Source organism: Vespa velutina, chromosome 3 (genome assembly GCF_912470025.1).
Source record: "Vespa velutina chromosome 3, iVesVel2.1, whole genome shotgun sequence".
NCBI classification, from domain to species: Eukaryota; Metazoa; Arthropoda; class Insecta; order Hymenoptera; family Vespidae; genus Vespa; species Vespa velutina.
The window spans coordinates 3410356-3427249 of NC_062190.1; the positions used below are offsets into that span (position 1 = coordinate 3410356).

At 34.3% G+C, this 16894-nt stretch overlaps 2 protein-coding genes and 1 long non-coding RNA gene across 7 annotated transcripts; 2 read left to right on the forward strand and 1 right to left on the reverse strand.

Moving 5' to 3' along the window:
* Positions 1-165: 165 nt before the first annotated feature.
* On the forward strand, positions 166-10556 carry LOC124947585 (zinc finger protein Gfi-1b-like). 4 transcript variants are annotated; one of them, XM_047489955.1, is made up of 4 exons: positions 166-1735; positions 1967-2314; positions 2452-3274; positions 3399-10556. In XM_047489955.1, exons 2-4 carry the CDS (start codon positions 1988-1990, stop codon positions 3503-3505), a joined length of 1257 nt encoding a protein of 418 aa, XP_047345911.1. In that variant the 5' UTR covers positions 166-1735; positions 1967-1987; the 3' UTR covers positions 3506-10556. The 4 variants fall into 4 exon arrangements, with proteins under 4 accessions (XP_047345911.1, XP_047345912.1, XP_047345910.1 ...); XM_047489956.1 differs by having other exon boundaries at positions 169-1735; positions 2473-3274; XM_047489954.1 differs by having other exon boundaries at positions 169-750; positions 2425-3274.
* On the reverse strand, positions 7636-15079 carry LOC124947587 (zinc finger protein 16-like). 2 transcript variants are annotated; one of them, XM_047489959.1, is made up of 6 exons: positions 14934-15079; positions 14619-14829; positions 14172-14537; positions 13684-13918; positions 13161-13602; positions 7636-13048 (listed from the first exon to the last, which is right to left on the reverse strand). In XM_047489959.1, the coding sequence occupies exons 5-6, from the start codon at positions 13555-13557 to the stop codon at positions 12582-12584; spliced, it is 864 nt and encodes a 287-aa protein (XP_047345915.1). In that variant the 5' UTR covers positions 13558-13602; positions 13684-13918; positions 14172-14537; positions 14619-14829; positions 14934-15079; the 3' UTR covers positions 7636-12581. The 2 variants fall into 2 exon arrangements, with proteins under 2 accessions (XP_047345915.1, XP_047345914.1); XM_047489958.1 differs by lacking the exon at positions 14172-14537.
* LOC124947588 lies at positions 11906-16550 on the forward strand. The gene is made up of 2 exons (XR_007100447.1): positions 11906-15204; positions 15332-16550. It is a non-coding gene; the product is annotated as an uncharacterized LOC124947588 (long non-coding RNA).
* Positions 16551-16894: the final 344 nt, after the last annotated feature.

Below are 16894 nucleotides of genomic sequence, written 5' to 3' on the forward strand. Positions count from 1 at the left end.
AATTTTTGTAATATAGACTAATCGATAAGGAAAAAAATAAAATATATGTATATATATATATATATATATATATATGTGTGTATTTATATACATATATATATACATATATATATATATATATATGTATTTATATGTATATCCATACATATATATATAAATATATACACATATATACACATTGGAAAATTATATAAAATATGTATAATCAAGAGCATAAAATCGCGAACGTAATTCGGTCAAGAAAAAAATTACGCTTAATCCTGAAGGTAATTCTCTAGTTAACCAGAGTCGATAATCGAAGATTTCGCGATCCAAAGCGATTTCGCATGGTTTCGCCTTGTCGTATCTCCCAAAGGCTACAATCGAGAGATTCACAGTGCATGAGGAGTGAGGGTGAAGAGAGAGGCGTGAGAAGAGGAAGGAGGGAGAGAGAAAGAGAGTAAGAAAGAGGTAGCGTAATGGCAGGTCGCCGGGAGCGATTCGAAGTTAAAACCCCAACGGATTCGGGTATTTTCGCCGGCGCGGCCGCGAGGAGGGCCGGGAGAGAGAAAAAATAGTTAAGAGGCTGGCACAGTAGAGGGCGGACGGGTGGGGTGGGGGCGCCGAGACTTGAGGGACAGGTGTCAACGGTACGCACACTACATCGTCACTGGCCATCCTTTTTTTGTCCAGCCAAGGATTTTCGTCATTGTGAAAAATCTTATTTTACCCGAGCGATCGCCGAGCACGAGGTGCCAGCTGAGATAAATGGTAAGCGAACGCGGCCGAAGTGCTAGGAGATCCTCGAGAGCGTCGGGGAAACGTCCCGTGCACGGCCATTTTCTGCTGAATTTCGTGCGAATTCGGCCCCCGCGTATCGACTGGGGGCGCGCGCGCGCGCGCCGGGAGGGGGAAAGACGCGTTCCCTCCTCTCTCTCTTTTTCTTTCTCTTTCTCTTTCTCTCTTGTTCTCCCCTAACGCATCCTCTTCGTTCTCCTCTCATCTTTCTCGATAGCTCTCTCGCTTAGCCACGCTCGAGTCCTCCTCGCTTACCCTCCTGTCTCTTCACCGCTCTCGCGTTCCTTCAAGTTTCCGCACACACAAACGTGCCAAGCGCGCCCTGCCCATCCCCCTAACGATCATTCTCCCCATCCCTTCTCTCTCTCTATCTCTCGCTCTCTCTCTCTCACTCTCTCTTTCTCTGTCTCTCTCTCTCTCCCTTCGACAGGCCACCCCGCCGTCGTCGCCGCGTCGCGACGATCCCGGCCGCTACACAGTAGGCTCTTCGTTTTTTCCCTTCTCCCCACCGTCCGGAGAGTACGTTCTTCCAAGCCGTGCACTTCCCGGTGCGGCGACGATCTTTTCGATCTCAACACACGGCATCTTGTCGCGTTTCCTTAGACATAATTGACCACGACGACGACGGCGGCGACGGTGGTGGCAACGCAACTCGACAACTACGACAACTACGACGACGACGACGACTACGACGACGACGACGACTACGACGATCACGACGACGACGACGACGACGACGACGACGACGACGATAACGACACAACGATAACGATAGAATAAAGATTATTTTTCGCGGTGAAAAAGAGTAAAGTACCACTCTAGGACAGCGTGCTGACTCGCGTTTCTTCGCTTCGGCTCGTGTCCTTCTTGTCTGTCTCGCCGGGAGGAGAATTCCCCGAGAAAAGTGCTCGATCAACGAGAGACGACGAAGAAACATGGGGAAAGGGACGTCGTTGCTGTGAGTAAATATCTCTCGACTAACTCGACGCCGAATCTCATGGTTGAGTCAATCGACGCCGACAGCTCGTGTTGACCGCGCCTGAAAACTTATTCTCGTTCATCTTTTTCGTTATCCGTCGAGTCTCCTTTCCTTCTCCCTCCCCCCTCCCCCGCCCTAACCCCCCTCTCCCGCACCTCCCGCCGTTCTAATCCTTACGTGAAACTATTCATAATTTCATTTACATTTTAGGTATATGATTGACGGTTTGCAATGAATTTCCCGCCGTTCGGAGGCCACTTTCCCGGCACTATACCGAGTATCCATCAGTTCGCGACCGACGGCTCCGGTGGTGCAGGCGCGCGTTACGCTAATCATTTTCCCAACCAGCCTCCGATCGGAGTGCCGGTTATGGGAAAGTACCGTCCTGAGACCAACGGCGTACAAACTCCTCAATCTCAAGTGATGATGAACAACAAGGCTAATTATCCAAACAGCAACGTCCACCATTATCCCAATGTGCCATATTCTCAAGCTCAACCGGTGCAACAGAGACCCTCCAATTCTCCTGGAATGCAAGAGAAACGTTCGTATCATCAGGTAACATCTTTCATTTATCTCTTCGCCCCCTTGTTAGACTCTGAATATCTACAGACGTACTCAGACGGTCTTCAGAGCTCTAATAATCCATCGCCGATCCCAATTTTTAGCAAGCCACCGAGACTATAAATCAACAGGACGTTTGCAATCTCCTACAGGATAAGGACAAAAGCAAGGATAAGAAGGCGGATGAGCAGCAGCGTAACGGGGACACTGCGACCAATGGTGGACAGCAGGACTATACGATGCATCAACATCATCAACAACATGCCCACACCCAAACACCTGCTACGATGCCTGCAACCTGGCAGTCCTTGGCAACGCCTGGCTCCACCGTAGCTGATTATCTTAGTCATTTACCAGCTAGTACTTTGCCGCTTAGCTTACATCATTTTCTCAAGTACTCTGCAGAAAGTATAAAGAAGGAATCCGAAATGGCACAAACAACATCCGTAGCTGTAGCTACCACAACTACGCCTAATATCATGATGTCACCAAATAACAAGAAAAAGAAGAAGAAGAAGCCACCAAAGGAAAAAAAACCACGCCCAAAACCAGGAGAAATTCGATTGACTACAGCTTTAGATGGCTCTACACTTTACTGCTGTCCTGAGTGTCATATGGCATACCCTGAACGAGAATTGCTGGAACAACATCTATTAGGTCATACTATGGAACGAAGATTTGTCTGTGACATTTGTGGAGCGGGTTTAAAAAGGAAAGATCATTTGACACGCCACAAGCAAAGTCATAATCCTGAAAGACCTTATGTCTGCACTGTGTGCCTAAAAGCTTTCAAGAGAAAAGAACAATTGACGTTGCACTTTGTAATACATTCTGGCGAGAAACGTCATGTGTGTACAGAGTGTGGTAAAGGCTTTTATAGAAAAGATCATTTGCGAAAGCATACTAGGAGTCATATTGCTAGGAGAGTGAAAGCTGAATTAAGTCAGAATGCTGGTAAGATACTACTTCGACCGACAGATCTCAACAAATTTTATAATGCATTTTAATCTCTGTATATGCAAAGATTGTGTTACTCTAGTTTTGTACACCTGGTAGAATGATTAATGTTTTATTTTAGGTACTCAACAGAATCAACAGCAGAATAATGTATCCAGTATGCAAACGACGACCGTGTCAGCATCGTCCGTTCTTCCAGGCGGGCATCCAGGTCCTCTCCTATCCTGAGCCCCGCCACCAGGGAACTTCCAAGTTCCCCATCCAAACAATATTCTTCATACTCATACTTCGCATCATACATTACATCATCATCACTTGGCCGCAGTCAATGTGGCGCACCAATCGAACGTTACTCCGCTTGCTACACCCAGCCATTATCAGACGCACGAGCTCGGCTTTCTAGGACATGTAAAAGATTTCTGAGAGCAGGGGAAGACCTCGACTAAGAGGTAACATTATGACGCTACACGATTGTCTCCGCGAACAGAGTTTCAGCGATTTCACGTGGCTCGGACATAGTGAGTTTTCTACATATATTTCATTTAAAAGTGATTCAAACGATGTTCTGCTTCTTGCATCCTTCTTATAAACGACGATGAATTCATTCGTTCATGCGGATGCTATTTAACGTACGAATTCTTGCATCCACAATTATATTTGGATGCAAAACGATTCGAAGGATGTCCAGAATTTGTTCAACATTTTCTCTTTAGATCTTTATAGCATGAATAAATGTGATATACGAGCAAGGATCGAGAACAGACACGTTCACACTATAGTATGGGTTGAAGTGCATACAAAGTATAATTTCAGTAAGAGAACTAGATTAGGAGCCTGATTTAAGAGTCTTGCCATACTCATGGTATGTATGAAAAACAAAACATATTTTTGTGAAAGCTTGGTATTAATATATGGAAACTAAGCTAGTTAGCGGGGGAGAGAGAAATACAATGAATTATATTTTTTTTCTTCATAACTGTGCTGGATCGAAATGCTGTATTTGCGAGTGTATCTATCAGATTTTTATAATTATCTGATTCGGTTGAATAGTGCAAAACAAGTTATCATATTAAAGAATCTTTTAGAATTGTAAGGGCAATATAGATGCAAAAACATTCGTCCCAATGTCTATTCGATTGTATGTCTTTCAGTTTGAATTAATATCATAAAAATTTGATATTTTCTCAATATTTTATATTTCAACATATTGAGTATACTTTAACAATGCATTATATAGATGATACTTCTTAATATACTAAATTTATTTACTAAATTTATTTTAAATGAAAATTTTTTAATTTTTAAAATATAGGATTTATTAAAAAAGAAAACATATATTAATAATTATTATTATGTATGGCAATATTCTGTGCACGGTAAAAGTTATACTTCTTTTGTTTTCTTTGATTTTGCATACAAAGTTGACAGTATTTTATATTTTACGATAGTTCCAAAATTGTGCTTATATGTATACTTTTATACATAAGTGCGTAAATATTTATATGAATATATATATATATATATATATTTTACGATTCATCAAGATCGTACTAAAATCCTTTGTAAACAAACTCTTATTGAGTTTGTTTCGTTTTTATATGATTTTTACATTGTTTTTATAGATATTTTTCGTTAGATCTGTTTAATCTTCGTTGAGTACTGATTACATTCGTAAGTTCTGTCCTTAAAGGTACAGTATATATTTAGGTTTTTTGTTTTTTCTTTTTATATGTGTATACAGTACATTATGTTCAAATAAGTACAGTTGATAAACTGTTTAATTTATATATTGAGCCTTTTGTAAAGATAACCCTCGTGGACTGTGATCATTTTGGATAGAGATTTCTTGCTCTAGTTATCCAAATGAACTTGCGTTATCAATTATCTATCTAATTTTTTTTTTTAGACTTATTAATTGTGCCATTCTTTTTAAATCCTCCTTGCCGTTTTCTCTTGCCATACCAATAACTGTTCGGTTACGATCGCTCACACTATCGTACATTTATGTTTGTCGTCAAGTATCTTGTACGTGTTTAAACATTAATTCAACGTCAATATGATGGAAGATAGTGTTGAATATGTTTAGGTACTGTATAAATGTAACGTATATGCCTGGTTAGGAATGTGATGCGAATTTTTCAAATGGAAAAAAGATTGGAAAGTTTCAGATATGTAGAATGCCAATTGTAGAATGTATCTTTACACAACAATTTTAGATTTTTCATTTGAAGTAGGCGAAATAAACTTTTAATCGAGGAGAAGACTATGAGAAAGAGGATTTCTAAACCAATGATAATTTTTAACATAATGTTGAAACTAATAATGTCGATGGTTTTTACTATATTCATTATAACCAACTTTTTTGAAGTATTGCATCTGTGTTGTATAATACTTTCATACTTAAAGATCAAATGTCATAGCACAACGATGATTAACTATTAAACTAATGCACCATTTAAAGAACTATCTAATCGATATAGACAATAGCCCAATAGTTTCTGACATAGTCTCTTGAGAAATGTCACTTTTAATTTGATTATACTTTGTTCGATAAATAATATCTTCTTTCCAAAAGTAATAAACAATTGAAAGAAAATCCAAGAAAGTTATAAAATTATCGTACGGTTGATCCTCGTTGTTGACTCTTCCGCATCATGTTTCTAGCGTGATACGTTTTAGCAAGTAACACGAAAATTCAGGTTTCGTCAGACCTCAAGTATAATGATATAATAAGAATATGACATACATAGTATATACTAAAAGTTGTATATATCTATATATTTATATTTATATATATATAGATATATATATAGATACATAAATATTATATTATAAAAGTATAAGAGAATGAGCTGTATTAAAATACTCCACCGCCACGTATTTGTAATCGTAAATAACAACAACAACAACAACAAAAAAAGAGAGTACACCTTAGACGGTACATTTAGTAAGTAAGTTTGTATACAAGACAACAAAAATACGACGTAAATTGAGAAAGAAAAAAATTAGTGCGCGTGCGAAAGCGAGAAAAAAAAGAGAGAGAGAAAGAAAGAATGAAAGTGAGAGCGAGAAAGGATGAGAGAGAACGAGAGAAAGAAAAGTCGAAGAAGAAAGAGCGAGAGATAGTCTCCTAAAACGGAGCAAGCCAAATATGGAGCTACTGAAGAAAAAACTCGCAATGTCGATATTGTGTGTGTGTGTAGTTATACCGAGAATTCAAAGAGAAAGAGAGAGAGAGAGAGAGAGAGAGAGAGAACAAAAAAAAATGCCGTGCGTATTATTGATCTAATCATGCGAAGAGAAAATAATTAATAAAATATAGCTTTATGATTTATACAACGGAGTTGAGTGATGAGAAGAAAGTTTTCCAAAAATTGTACATCTTTACAAAAATAATGTGAAATGTGACATCACAAAATGGTGGTCTATTCAAAAGCTATGATTAAGAAAACGGTGTTCTCGTATTCGACGGATTTTTTATACTTTTTAATGAAAAAAGAAAATAATAATAATAATAATAATAATAATAATAATAATAATAATAATAATAATAATTAAACAAAGTAAATTATCCGTCTCTTCGAGTAAATAGAAGTTGGTGTTCCTAAGAAAAAAAAAAAGGAAAGAAAAGAAAAAAAAATGAAAAGAAAGAACGATATTTAAAATAGTTCTCTCTTTTTCTTTCTCTTCTCTCACTCTCTCTCTCTCTCTCTCTTTCTCTCTCTGTCTTTCTTTCTTTCTCTCTCTCTCTCTCTCTCTCTCTCTCTCTCTCTTTCTCTCTCTCTCTCTCTCTCTCTTGCTTTTTCTCTCTTTTTCTCTCAAAATAAAAGGAAAAACAATTCTCCAGTGCCTTCGCATAGCGCTGGAATTTTTCGTATTTCTTCTAACTTTTTCGATGAGTAAAATAAAAGAAATGGCGTTGTGCGTGACTCTTTTTGGAACACCGCGTATATGTACTTGCTACTTCCTCCATTTTCTTTTTCGCATATAAGATCTTCGCGCGGTAAAGTTCATATACGCGAAAGAAAGAGAGAGAGAGAGAGAGAGAGAGAGAGAGAAAGAAAGAGACAGAAATAACGACAAAAAGTAAGGTTAAATATTTTTGGTAATGAAAACGATACAAATCATCGAAAACGACGACGATGATAATGATGATGATGATGATGATGATGATGAGAATGATGATGATAATGATGATAATGATGACGATGATGATGATAATTATGATAATGATGATGATGATGATGACGATGATGATGATGATGATAATGATCATTGCACCTTGTTATTGACAAATTCGTACAAGTATCGATGAAAGATACGATAGAGAAAAAAGAAGATATTGACATATTGACATCCATGTTTCTTTGTTTTTTTAATTTTTAATTTTTCTTTTGAACACTTTTGAACACGTTCAACATGTTTCAAAGGGCTTTAATTTTTTTTATTTCAAAACACATTTAGAAATCGTGTACTTAATCATTCGTGCGACTCAAAATGCAAAATAATGTATTTTTACATTGCGCTATTTGAATATATTCTCTACACATACGTACATACATAAATACACACATACATATATATATATATATCATATACTTAAATCGATAAGTACGTAATATATTTAATTTGATCGCTTCGAGTTAAATAATTAGACATATTTTTTACATTTCGTGCGTTAATTTTTGTCAACGTTTTTCTTTTTTTTTTTTTTTTTTACGTAGTCACATTTTTAGCGGGAAATTCAAAGATGAGAAGTAGAGGAAGGGACGTATTAATTTTGACTTGTCAAATCGAGTAATGAAAGTAAACGTTGAATAGATTGTCAAATTTTATTGGTTAGTTTACTTGAAAAGATCGACGTAATGAAAGGAAAAAAAGGAAAGAAAATAAACAACATGAATGATTTTATAATGTTCTAACTCGATGATGATTAAGATTTCAAAAAATCGAAAAAAATATAGGTCACGAAAGGAAGGATTTATGTTTATATACATATGCTTCTTACTCTGGCTCGTTCGGTCGTACATAAACATTAATAATGTAACAGTGTGTCGATTAGAGGTTAGCGTCTTCATATATTTTTTAATGACAGAAGCGTTATCTCTCGTGATCAAATAAAACAAAAAAAAAAAAAAAAAAAAAAAAAAAAAAAAAAAAAAGGAAAAAAGATAAGGACGTTCGTTTTTCCATTACGTGAGCATCATTCGTAATGCTTCACATGCATAAGTAGTTGTCGTAAATTTAACTTTTTCCCGTATATTTGAATATCTTGGATTTTCCTGGATTTTGCAGGCGAAGCGCATTTTTGCCATTTACTGTTGTTAGAAAGTGAACTCTAAACAGCTTATTTTATTATATCGCATTCATACATATTATTATACGCTGTGGATATGTATATGTAAAATAATATACTGTTCAAAACAATTAGAGGATCATTACTGTGAACTAGTTTTATCAGCACCGATCAAATGAACGGAAAGAAACACAAAAAAAAGCTTCCCGAAAAATTCTGTGAATTAATTTCTTTTTACACTTTATTATAACGCATTTACTACTCTTCATTAAAAAAAAAAAAAAAAAAAAAAAAAAAATAAATGAACAAACAAAAATTCTTGAAATTATATTTGCGGCGTGGAACGTGGATAAAGATTACAATATGTAATCCTCTAATTGTTCTGAACATTTTAAATAAAAGATGAGAACCGCAGGCCCTTAATCCGTAAGATTAGAGGGTTTCCAGGCAATAATTCATTATTAAATATACATATGTCACCCATTGTACGAACGAAAATAATTTTCGACCAATGAGGGGACATATCCATGCCTATAACTATTATTACGGGAAAGAGTTAAGAATAATATTTTCGATTATCGAAACAGATTTTTGTGTAATAGCCGTTCTCTCGATGGACAGAGAAGAAAAAAATTCTTACTTACACTAAAAAAAAAAAGGAAGGAAGAATGATAAATGCACACACTCACATGAACACACATATACACATACACACTTCATGTTGTAAATCAAATAGAATTTCTCCGAAGGATGAGTGTAACGGATGAGAACAATATTTTTCTACGCAACGTCGAAACTCTTAATCGTACTAAATCGATCGATAGAGCCAAAAGTGAACTCGATTGAAAGCCTTCGTATAAGAAACGCGTGATCTTCGAACGGGTCAAACTAAAACGGGTTTGCAACAAAAAAAAAACCGATTGGAATGTGGCCTAAAGAATTATTATTATTATTATTATTACATTAATACTATTATTACTATTATTATTATTATTATTATTATTATTATTTTTTTTTTTATTATTTTTATTATTATTATTATTATTATTATTATTATTATTATTATTATTGTTACTATTACATTATTATGTACGAAGTTTCAAATTTAGAGTTCTGAATATTGAGAAAAAAATTGCTGCAATTTTTTCATGTACATTGCATTTTGCTATATTTGTTTGTAATTAATCACATTCCTATCGATTAAAGTCATTTTTTTTTGGGTGCGAACCAAGCCTTGTTCTTTCCTCGTTCGTCAGCGAAGAACAAAATGTTTTAGTTTGCTCGGCTTGTCGTCCACTTGGCGTGCATGCGTGCGTGCGTGCGTGTACCACACAACATACATTTTAATGCGTGCGATTCTATAAGCGATTTTTTCGCGAAGGACCCAACGTCGTCGTCGTCAGCGCGCGAACGAGTGAGATACGATCGAAGGGAAATGTGGAAAAGCTACATATATAAAAAAAAAAATTCCTCGACATAGTACAAAGCATTTAAAAGCTCAATTATATATATTTTTTTTCCCCGAATAGTCTAGACGAGAGAGTCATTTGAAGATTTTACAAGTTTTTTAGTGGGCCGTTTCGAAAAGCTTACCATGTGACCATGAAGAAGAGGAAACTTATAATTCCCACCACAAAAAGAAAGTTCGTAATGCGAAGTATTTTTCAATATATTTCTTAATTTTTCTGTGTTTTCTCTCTCTCTCTCTCTCTCTCTCTCTCAATCTTTCTCTCTCTCTTTTTCTCAATCTCTCCAAAATACGAGAATATAATATCCAATAATTATTCTTGATACTATGAATAAAATGTAAAATTTATATTGAAATCATTTTATTAGAATTATGTGTACTTCGTGGACACCCGGTAAGCATTAATTCGAGAAAAAGGACACTTTGTAATCAATCCATCAAAGGACAAAATTTTTTGTTCGGACGTATCCTAATATTGTTCTGTTTTCTGATTTTTTAATTTTTTTGTTTTTTTTAAATATTTTATATTACTTTTTTTTGCCTTCCTTATTCCCTTCAACCCACAAAATCCGCTCCCATAAAGTTGAACATTTGTACCGCAGTCTTCCAGGGTACAAAATATGCAGTTCTTTCATCGTCGTGTATAAATCAAAAGAAATACATGCGAAGATTTCGGAAGGAAAAGAGGAAGAAAGAATGAGAGTGAGAGAGAGAGAGAGAGAGAGAGAGGATGTATATGTGATGAGAGAGTGTGTGAGATAGAAAGGGATAGAAAGAGTGTGAAAAGGAGAAAAGGTTAAAAAGATGAAGAGGAAGGGAAAAAGAAAAAAAATTGTGTATAACTAGACGATCCCTCTGATGATCTCAGCGTTTTATTTTTGTATAGAGTGCATAAAACGTGTAACTTTCAGAAACGCATAAGAGGGGAAAAAAACGGATAATTAGATTGAAAAGGGGCAAGACTTATATAATAAGGAAAAAAAAGCGTTTAGAAAGATGTAGGTATATAGCAACATACAGACGAATTTAGGCTGCGAAGAGATATGGAAGTTTAAAGTTTGTGAACATTTTTCAGATATTTCCCAGTGCTGCTTTATGTAATACCCTACATAATACATATACATATATAAAAATTGTAAAAAAATGCTGGAAAAAGTGCAAACTTCGTTGATGTTTTATTTTAACCGATCATCCTCGTTTGTTTCCTTCTTCTTAGTCCGTTCGATAAATTATAAAAAATTAATTGCTCATGCGGTTAGATAAATCTCCAAAATTTATATAATAATGATTTATTTAATCATGTTGCTACAACCAATAACATAACGTTTTTTTTTCGTTTTTGTTTCTTTTCTCTCATCTTGCCTGGTGTACACAAACATCTTCATTCACTTTTAAATTATAATACAACAAAACCGATGGACAGTCAATTATTCTCCATAAATATAAATAATATACAAGAATGATACAACAAAATATTATTAATAATAATAATAATAATTATAATAATAATAATAATAATAATAATAATAATAATAATAATAATAATAATAATCATAAATTTAATGGTACTAAAAATGACTGTGAAGCAGTGATAACGGTAGCAGAAGTAGTGGCAATAGGGATTGTAACAATAATAATAATCATATTATGATAAAATAACGATATAATAAGGTATACACATGTACGCTCGTTTGTAACGTGCGTATATGTATACGTGAGTCAGTGTATGCTTGTTAATACATGAACAGTGTAAATGTAAAATACCAACTATTAATTAATTACCTAATAATATTACATTCATTCTTGCTCTCTTTCTTTCTCTCTTTCTTTCTCTCTTTCTCTCTCTCTCTTTCTCTCTCTCTCTCTCTCTCTCTCTCTCTCTCTCTCTCTCTTTTTTCTATGGTTACCAACATATGCACATAATAACAGACACGCTTGTAGGCAAAATGTCATAAAATATTAATATCGAATTTTACTCAGTTTCTCAAAAGGTTTATAAATGTTCGTCTTATTTATTATAAGAAGGATAGAGGTATAATAACCTTTGTCATAGTAACTCTTAGCTAACAACATTTAGCACATTATTCATTTAAACAGTAACGAAAACATACTTTTAATGATAAATAACAGTCACTGCTTTCCATAATATTTAGCAGAAGCAGAATAATTTTAATTACGTTAATTTGACTTAGACGACTGATTTTGAAATCAGTCTGATTGCAAGCAAATTAATATTTATAATCAAACATATCAACGTTTATCGATTTAGAAAATTTTTAGATAGCACAAACGGTTGAAACTTATTATCAAAAAAATAAAGGTTATTGAAAATGTTTCATTTGCTCATATTGGTATACGTTAAGAGGCAATAACGTAGAACTGTTCGATAAATCGTGATTGCAATCTTTTGCAATATTAATCACAATTTATAATATTTTATTAAAATTCTAATGAAGTTCAACCCTGAAAAATTCGTTTTCCTAAATTACAAAAAAGATTTCTGCTCATAATTCACGTAAAAACATGCGTAGATTTTACAGCTAAGTACGCAAAATGGAAAACGGAGGTGGCCCAGCTTGCCTCATCATCATGGCAAAACTACTCAGTCCTTCTTCGTTAGTACTTTGACCATTTTGGTTATTTTGTGAGCTATTTAAAATTTTATTTCTACTACTGTTATGACTCTGTAAATGCTTTTTCAAATGGTCTTTTCTGTAGAAGGCTTTACCACACTCTGTGCAAATTTGATTTTTGCTTCCCGAATGTATAATCATGTGGCGTGCAAGATGCTCGTTACGTTTAAACGCTTTACAGCACATATTGCATTGATAAGGTCTGTCTTTATTATGGCCTTGTTTATGTCGATCAAGATGTTCTTTTCGCTTCAAGCTTGCACCACAGATATCACAGATATGAGGCCGCTGCCGGTGATCCTCCAGATGTTCATGCAATGTTTCACGATCTTCAAATCTATATGCGCATTCTGGACAATGATACACCAGCATACCTTTGATAAAATTGTAAATAACAATAATAACCTTACTGATGAACATAGAATATTCTATATATCTTAAAAATATTTGTTAATTACATATTTAATGATTTATGCTAATTCTCACCATTGATGTGCTGTGGTTCTACTTCAAATTCAAGCTTTGGCCGAACTTCTTGACAATTGTGTGAAGAATTATTGCTATTATCCTCGTATTTTGTTACATATGGTAAACCTAATGTACTGGAACAACGTGCTAAATATTCAGAAGTAAGTCTGAAATCTATTTGCAAAGGATCTGTCATTGTAGCCGCATCTACTTTTTGAATTGTTTGTGTGCTTGAAGATTGATGCGAAATTTGAGGACACGTCTCCTTATTTCCACAATTATTTTCATTTCTATTTTCATCCGTTTGTTGCACATGCTGTGGCGGATGTGTAGGATAAGTATATCCTGTCATATTTGGTTGCGGATGGTCGTGTATTTCAGATGGATATTTCACATTATGTGGATTATAAGCCATGTTTCAAAAAATGACACTAATATAACCACCCTCTAACATTTGTGCCTATAAAATTTCATATGATATTAATGAATACAAATTTTTTAAAACAGAGATAGGCAAAGGATTTGACATATAAATATTTACCTTCTAATAGTGCTTTTTACAACACTGGCACATTATGGGTTGTTATTTCTTCATATTAAATCAGACTATTATTACCACATTATTAATTAATTTAAACATCTATAGTTCACACAAAAAGCTTCAAAGAACTCATTTAATACAGACATGACGTCTGTTAAAAAACATTAATATTCTTTCATAGGTTTCCGCTTGTACATTGATTTCCTTTTAGGATACAGTATCATTGAATAAGAGTCTGCAAGACAAATTATATTACTTATATTACTTTATTCTATATTTTACTTTTTTTATGATCTAATCCTTTCTCAAAGAGAATAATTACAAGATTATTTAAAAAAATTAAAAATATGAGTATATTGCAAACATATATGCATATAAAAAGAAAAATATTGTATTAGTTCGACGGAATGACACAGCACCTATCATGATTCTTTCAACGTAAGTAATATCGTCGTTGAAATTATGTCGAGAGAAGACAATTTTCTTACCTTATAAAAATTTTATATACAAATTAATGCACGATTAATGCATCCTACGATCTATAAAAAATATTTCTGATTTTAATTTTTGATGATTGTGAAAGCAAACAATATATTTTTCTCGTAACGTTTCGTTAACGCGTTACCACGGTAAGGAACGAAAAAATCTGATTGACCAGGTCAGGACAGGTGTTACTCTCCGTCCCTTTCTCTCTTTCTTTCTCTCTCTTTCTCTCTCTCTCTCTCTCTCTCTCTCTCTCTCTCTCTCTTTCTCACTCACACTACCCCCCTCCACTTCACCCTTTTTCATATTCTTTCTCTTTCTTTCTTCACTTCTAATTTCTACCTATGGGAGAACGAAGGGTCGAGAGTTTTCTGTCGACGAATTTTGGAAAATGTATTTTCGATACGCTTACACGATGATCGTACGACAATCGTACTATCGAAGATACTTACCATTGAATGGTGTCGTTCATGTAGAAAACAGTATACGCTAGCTGCTATTTGTTTGTATCCAGCCCGGCCATCTTTATGTATCAGCTGCTTTGCGATCTGTTCGTACTCTCTCTCTCTCTTCCTCTCTCTCTCTCTCTCTCTCTCTCTCACTCACTCGCTCTTTCTCTCCCTCTTTGTCTGCTATTCGCGTTTGTAGATTTACCTGTTTGTCCTTATAAAAGAAATTCGATAAATCTTGTAATATATATTACCGTTTAATATGATCAACTATCATCGTATCAACTATCGATTGATATGTGAAATGTAAATATTTACATTAATTCGTCTAAATTTAAAAACGTTCCTAAAGAAACATATGTAACGCGTCGACAGAAAATGAAAGAATTTGATCGTATTCAAAACCGGCGGCGATGGTGGCGATTACAGTGGCGACGTTGGTGGCAAGAATTTGACTGAACAAATACTGTGGTTTTCTCAAGCACTAGCTATAGTGGCATAGCGATTTTTGATAAGCTTATTAAAAGAATCTTTGAAGTCCTTCATTTCTAACAATTAAATCGTTATTATGATTAATTATTATTATAAAGTAAGTATTATTATTATTTGTTCATCATGGAAATCTGATGTTAATTTTGCGTATAATATTTGATTTATTGATAACAAATTCTTTAAGGCTATTCGCCACCTTTCACTCGTAGTATATGTGATTTCAGCGACAGGTACGGACAAAATATGAACTACAAGCGCAATAGGGAAACATTGTCCCCACTATGCGCCTATTGCATCGGTATATAAGCTTGTTAGGTTATATCCCTATCACGCTTAATTTAACAATTGGGTTAGTTAGTGACAAAAATTTTTGTATGCAGTAAAAATAATAGTATATCTGATAAAAACGAAAAATGAATATATGTCAAATTATACTTTTTTGAAGATAGATTAATTATACAAATTTTATAGTTTTTGTTTCTAGTTAAATTTATATAGATAGTTAAAATGTATTTAAGTAACCATTGACTCGATATCATTTGTGATGAAATGTAAAACATATAAAATATAATATACATTATACCAAAAGTAATATCGAGTATCCATGTCTCATCAAATGGAGATTAATGCATATGAAAATCCACGGGCTAACGGGTAACTTTACTCTTTTATTTTACCGCTATTATTATTCAAAAATAAAAACAAGATCAAAGCAGAATCTAAGTCTTTAATAATGGAGAAAAGAAATTTATTTTTTTTTTTATTAAGACCTTATACATAACTAAATAGTTGCTAATAATTATCTACATATATAATCAATAAGAGTAATAAAGAAATTCGAATTTTTTAGTGTATTTCTCTAAAAAATTATTTTAGGATTCTACTATACTTAATCTGTTTATCTATCGAAATATAATCGGTAATGTAAAATGTAAATACTTTAATGTTTATTTAGAATTAGGAAGAAAAGATTTTGAAAACGCATTGAAATATGCAGCCATTCACTAGGTAGTACTTGTGTTACGTATCCAGATTATGGATTACAATAACTCGCAAGCAGTACCAACTCAGATCTCACCGCATAGAGATTATTGCTTCTAGAGACCTATAGGCTCATGATGATTTTACTGTAAAATTCGAATTCTGGGGTGAAATTATGTCCCAGCGAGAATTTATGTCCCAATGGTAACTGAAAGAAAATCAATCCCCGCTTACGGATAGCCATAATATTGAAAATGTTATAACAGAAATATGTAAATGAAATAACAGGATCATCGTAATATTGGAAGCTTCGACCATCTTGAGCACGATTGTTCTTTTTTTCAGAATTTTAAACAATAAAAAGAACTCCACAGTAAGACTATTAATCACTTCCGCGAATATCCACGCCTGTGCCCACTGACGTGCACGCAAGTGTTCCTCTTATCCTATTCATACGGAAAAGAAAAGAGTTCTTTCTCTGTATATGACAAGGAAAGATCCCATAATCTCTCGTATAAAAATTTAATCCCACGATGATAAATCGAACCTCTCGACGATATGTCGGACCCTCGCCGATGTATCGAATCTTCTCGTCGACTAATCGCCACACCACAGATGAATCTATAATCTATCCCTCGATGATCAAGCTTAGAGAAGAAGAAGAGAAAGTCGATATCTCGATGATCTAGCCTGGAAAAAAAAGAACAGGAAGAAAAGCAAAGAAATTCGAAATGTGCGTGAGAACAATGGAATTGAGAACAAGAGATGAATACTTGAAAGATTGCTCCATCCGAGCAAAATCAAAA

Excerpts from the sequence above, each read along its gene's own strand:
- LOC124947585 (XM_047489954.1), top strand. The coding sequence starts at position 1,988 with ATGAATTTCCCGCCGTTCGGAGGCCACTTTCCCGGCACTATACCGAGT. Across the intron at positions 2,315-2,424 it reads AGAAACGTTCGTATCATCAG|CAAGCCACCGAGACTATAAA; the intron begins GTAACATCTTTC and ends CCCAATTTTTAG. Across the intron at positions 3,275-3,398 it reads TGAATTAAGTCAGAATGCTG|GTACTCAACAGAATCAACAG; the intron begins GTAAGATACTAC and ends GTTTTATTTTAG.
- LOC124947587 (XM_047489958.1), bottom strand. The coding sequence starts at position 13,557 with ATGGCTTATAATCCACATAATGTGAAATATCCATCTGAAATACACGAC. Across the intron at positions 13,049-13,160 it reads AGAACCACAGCACATCAATG|GTATGCTGGTGTATCATTGT; the intron begins GTGAGAATTAGC and ends ATTTTATCAAAG.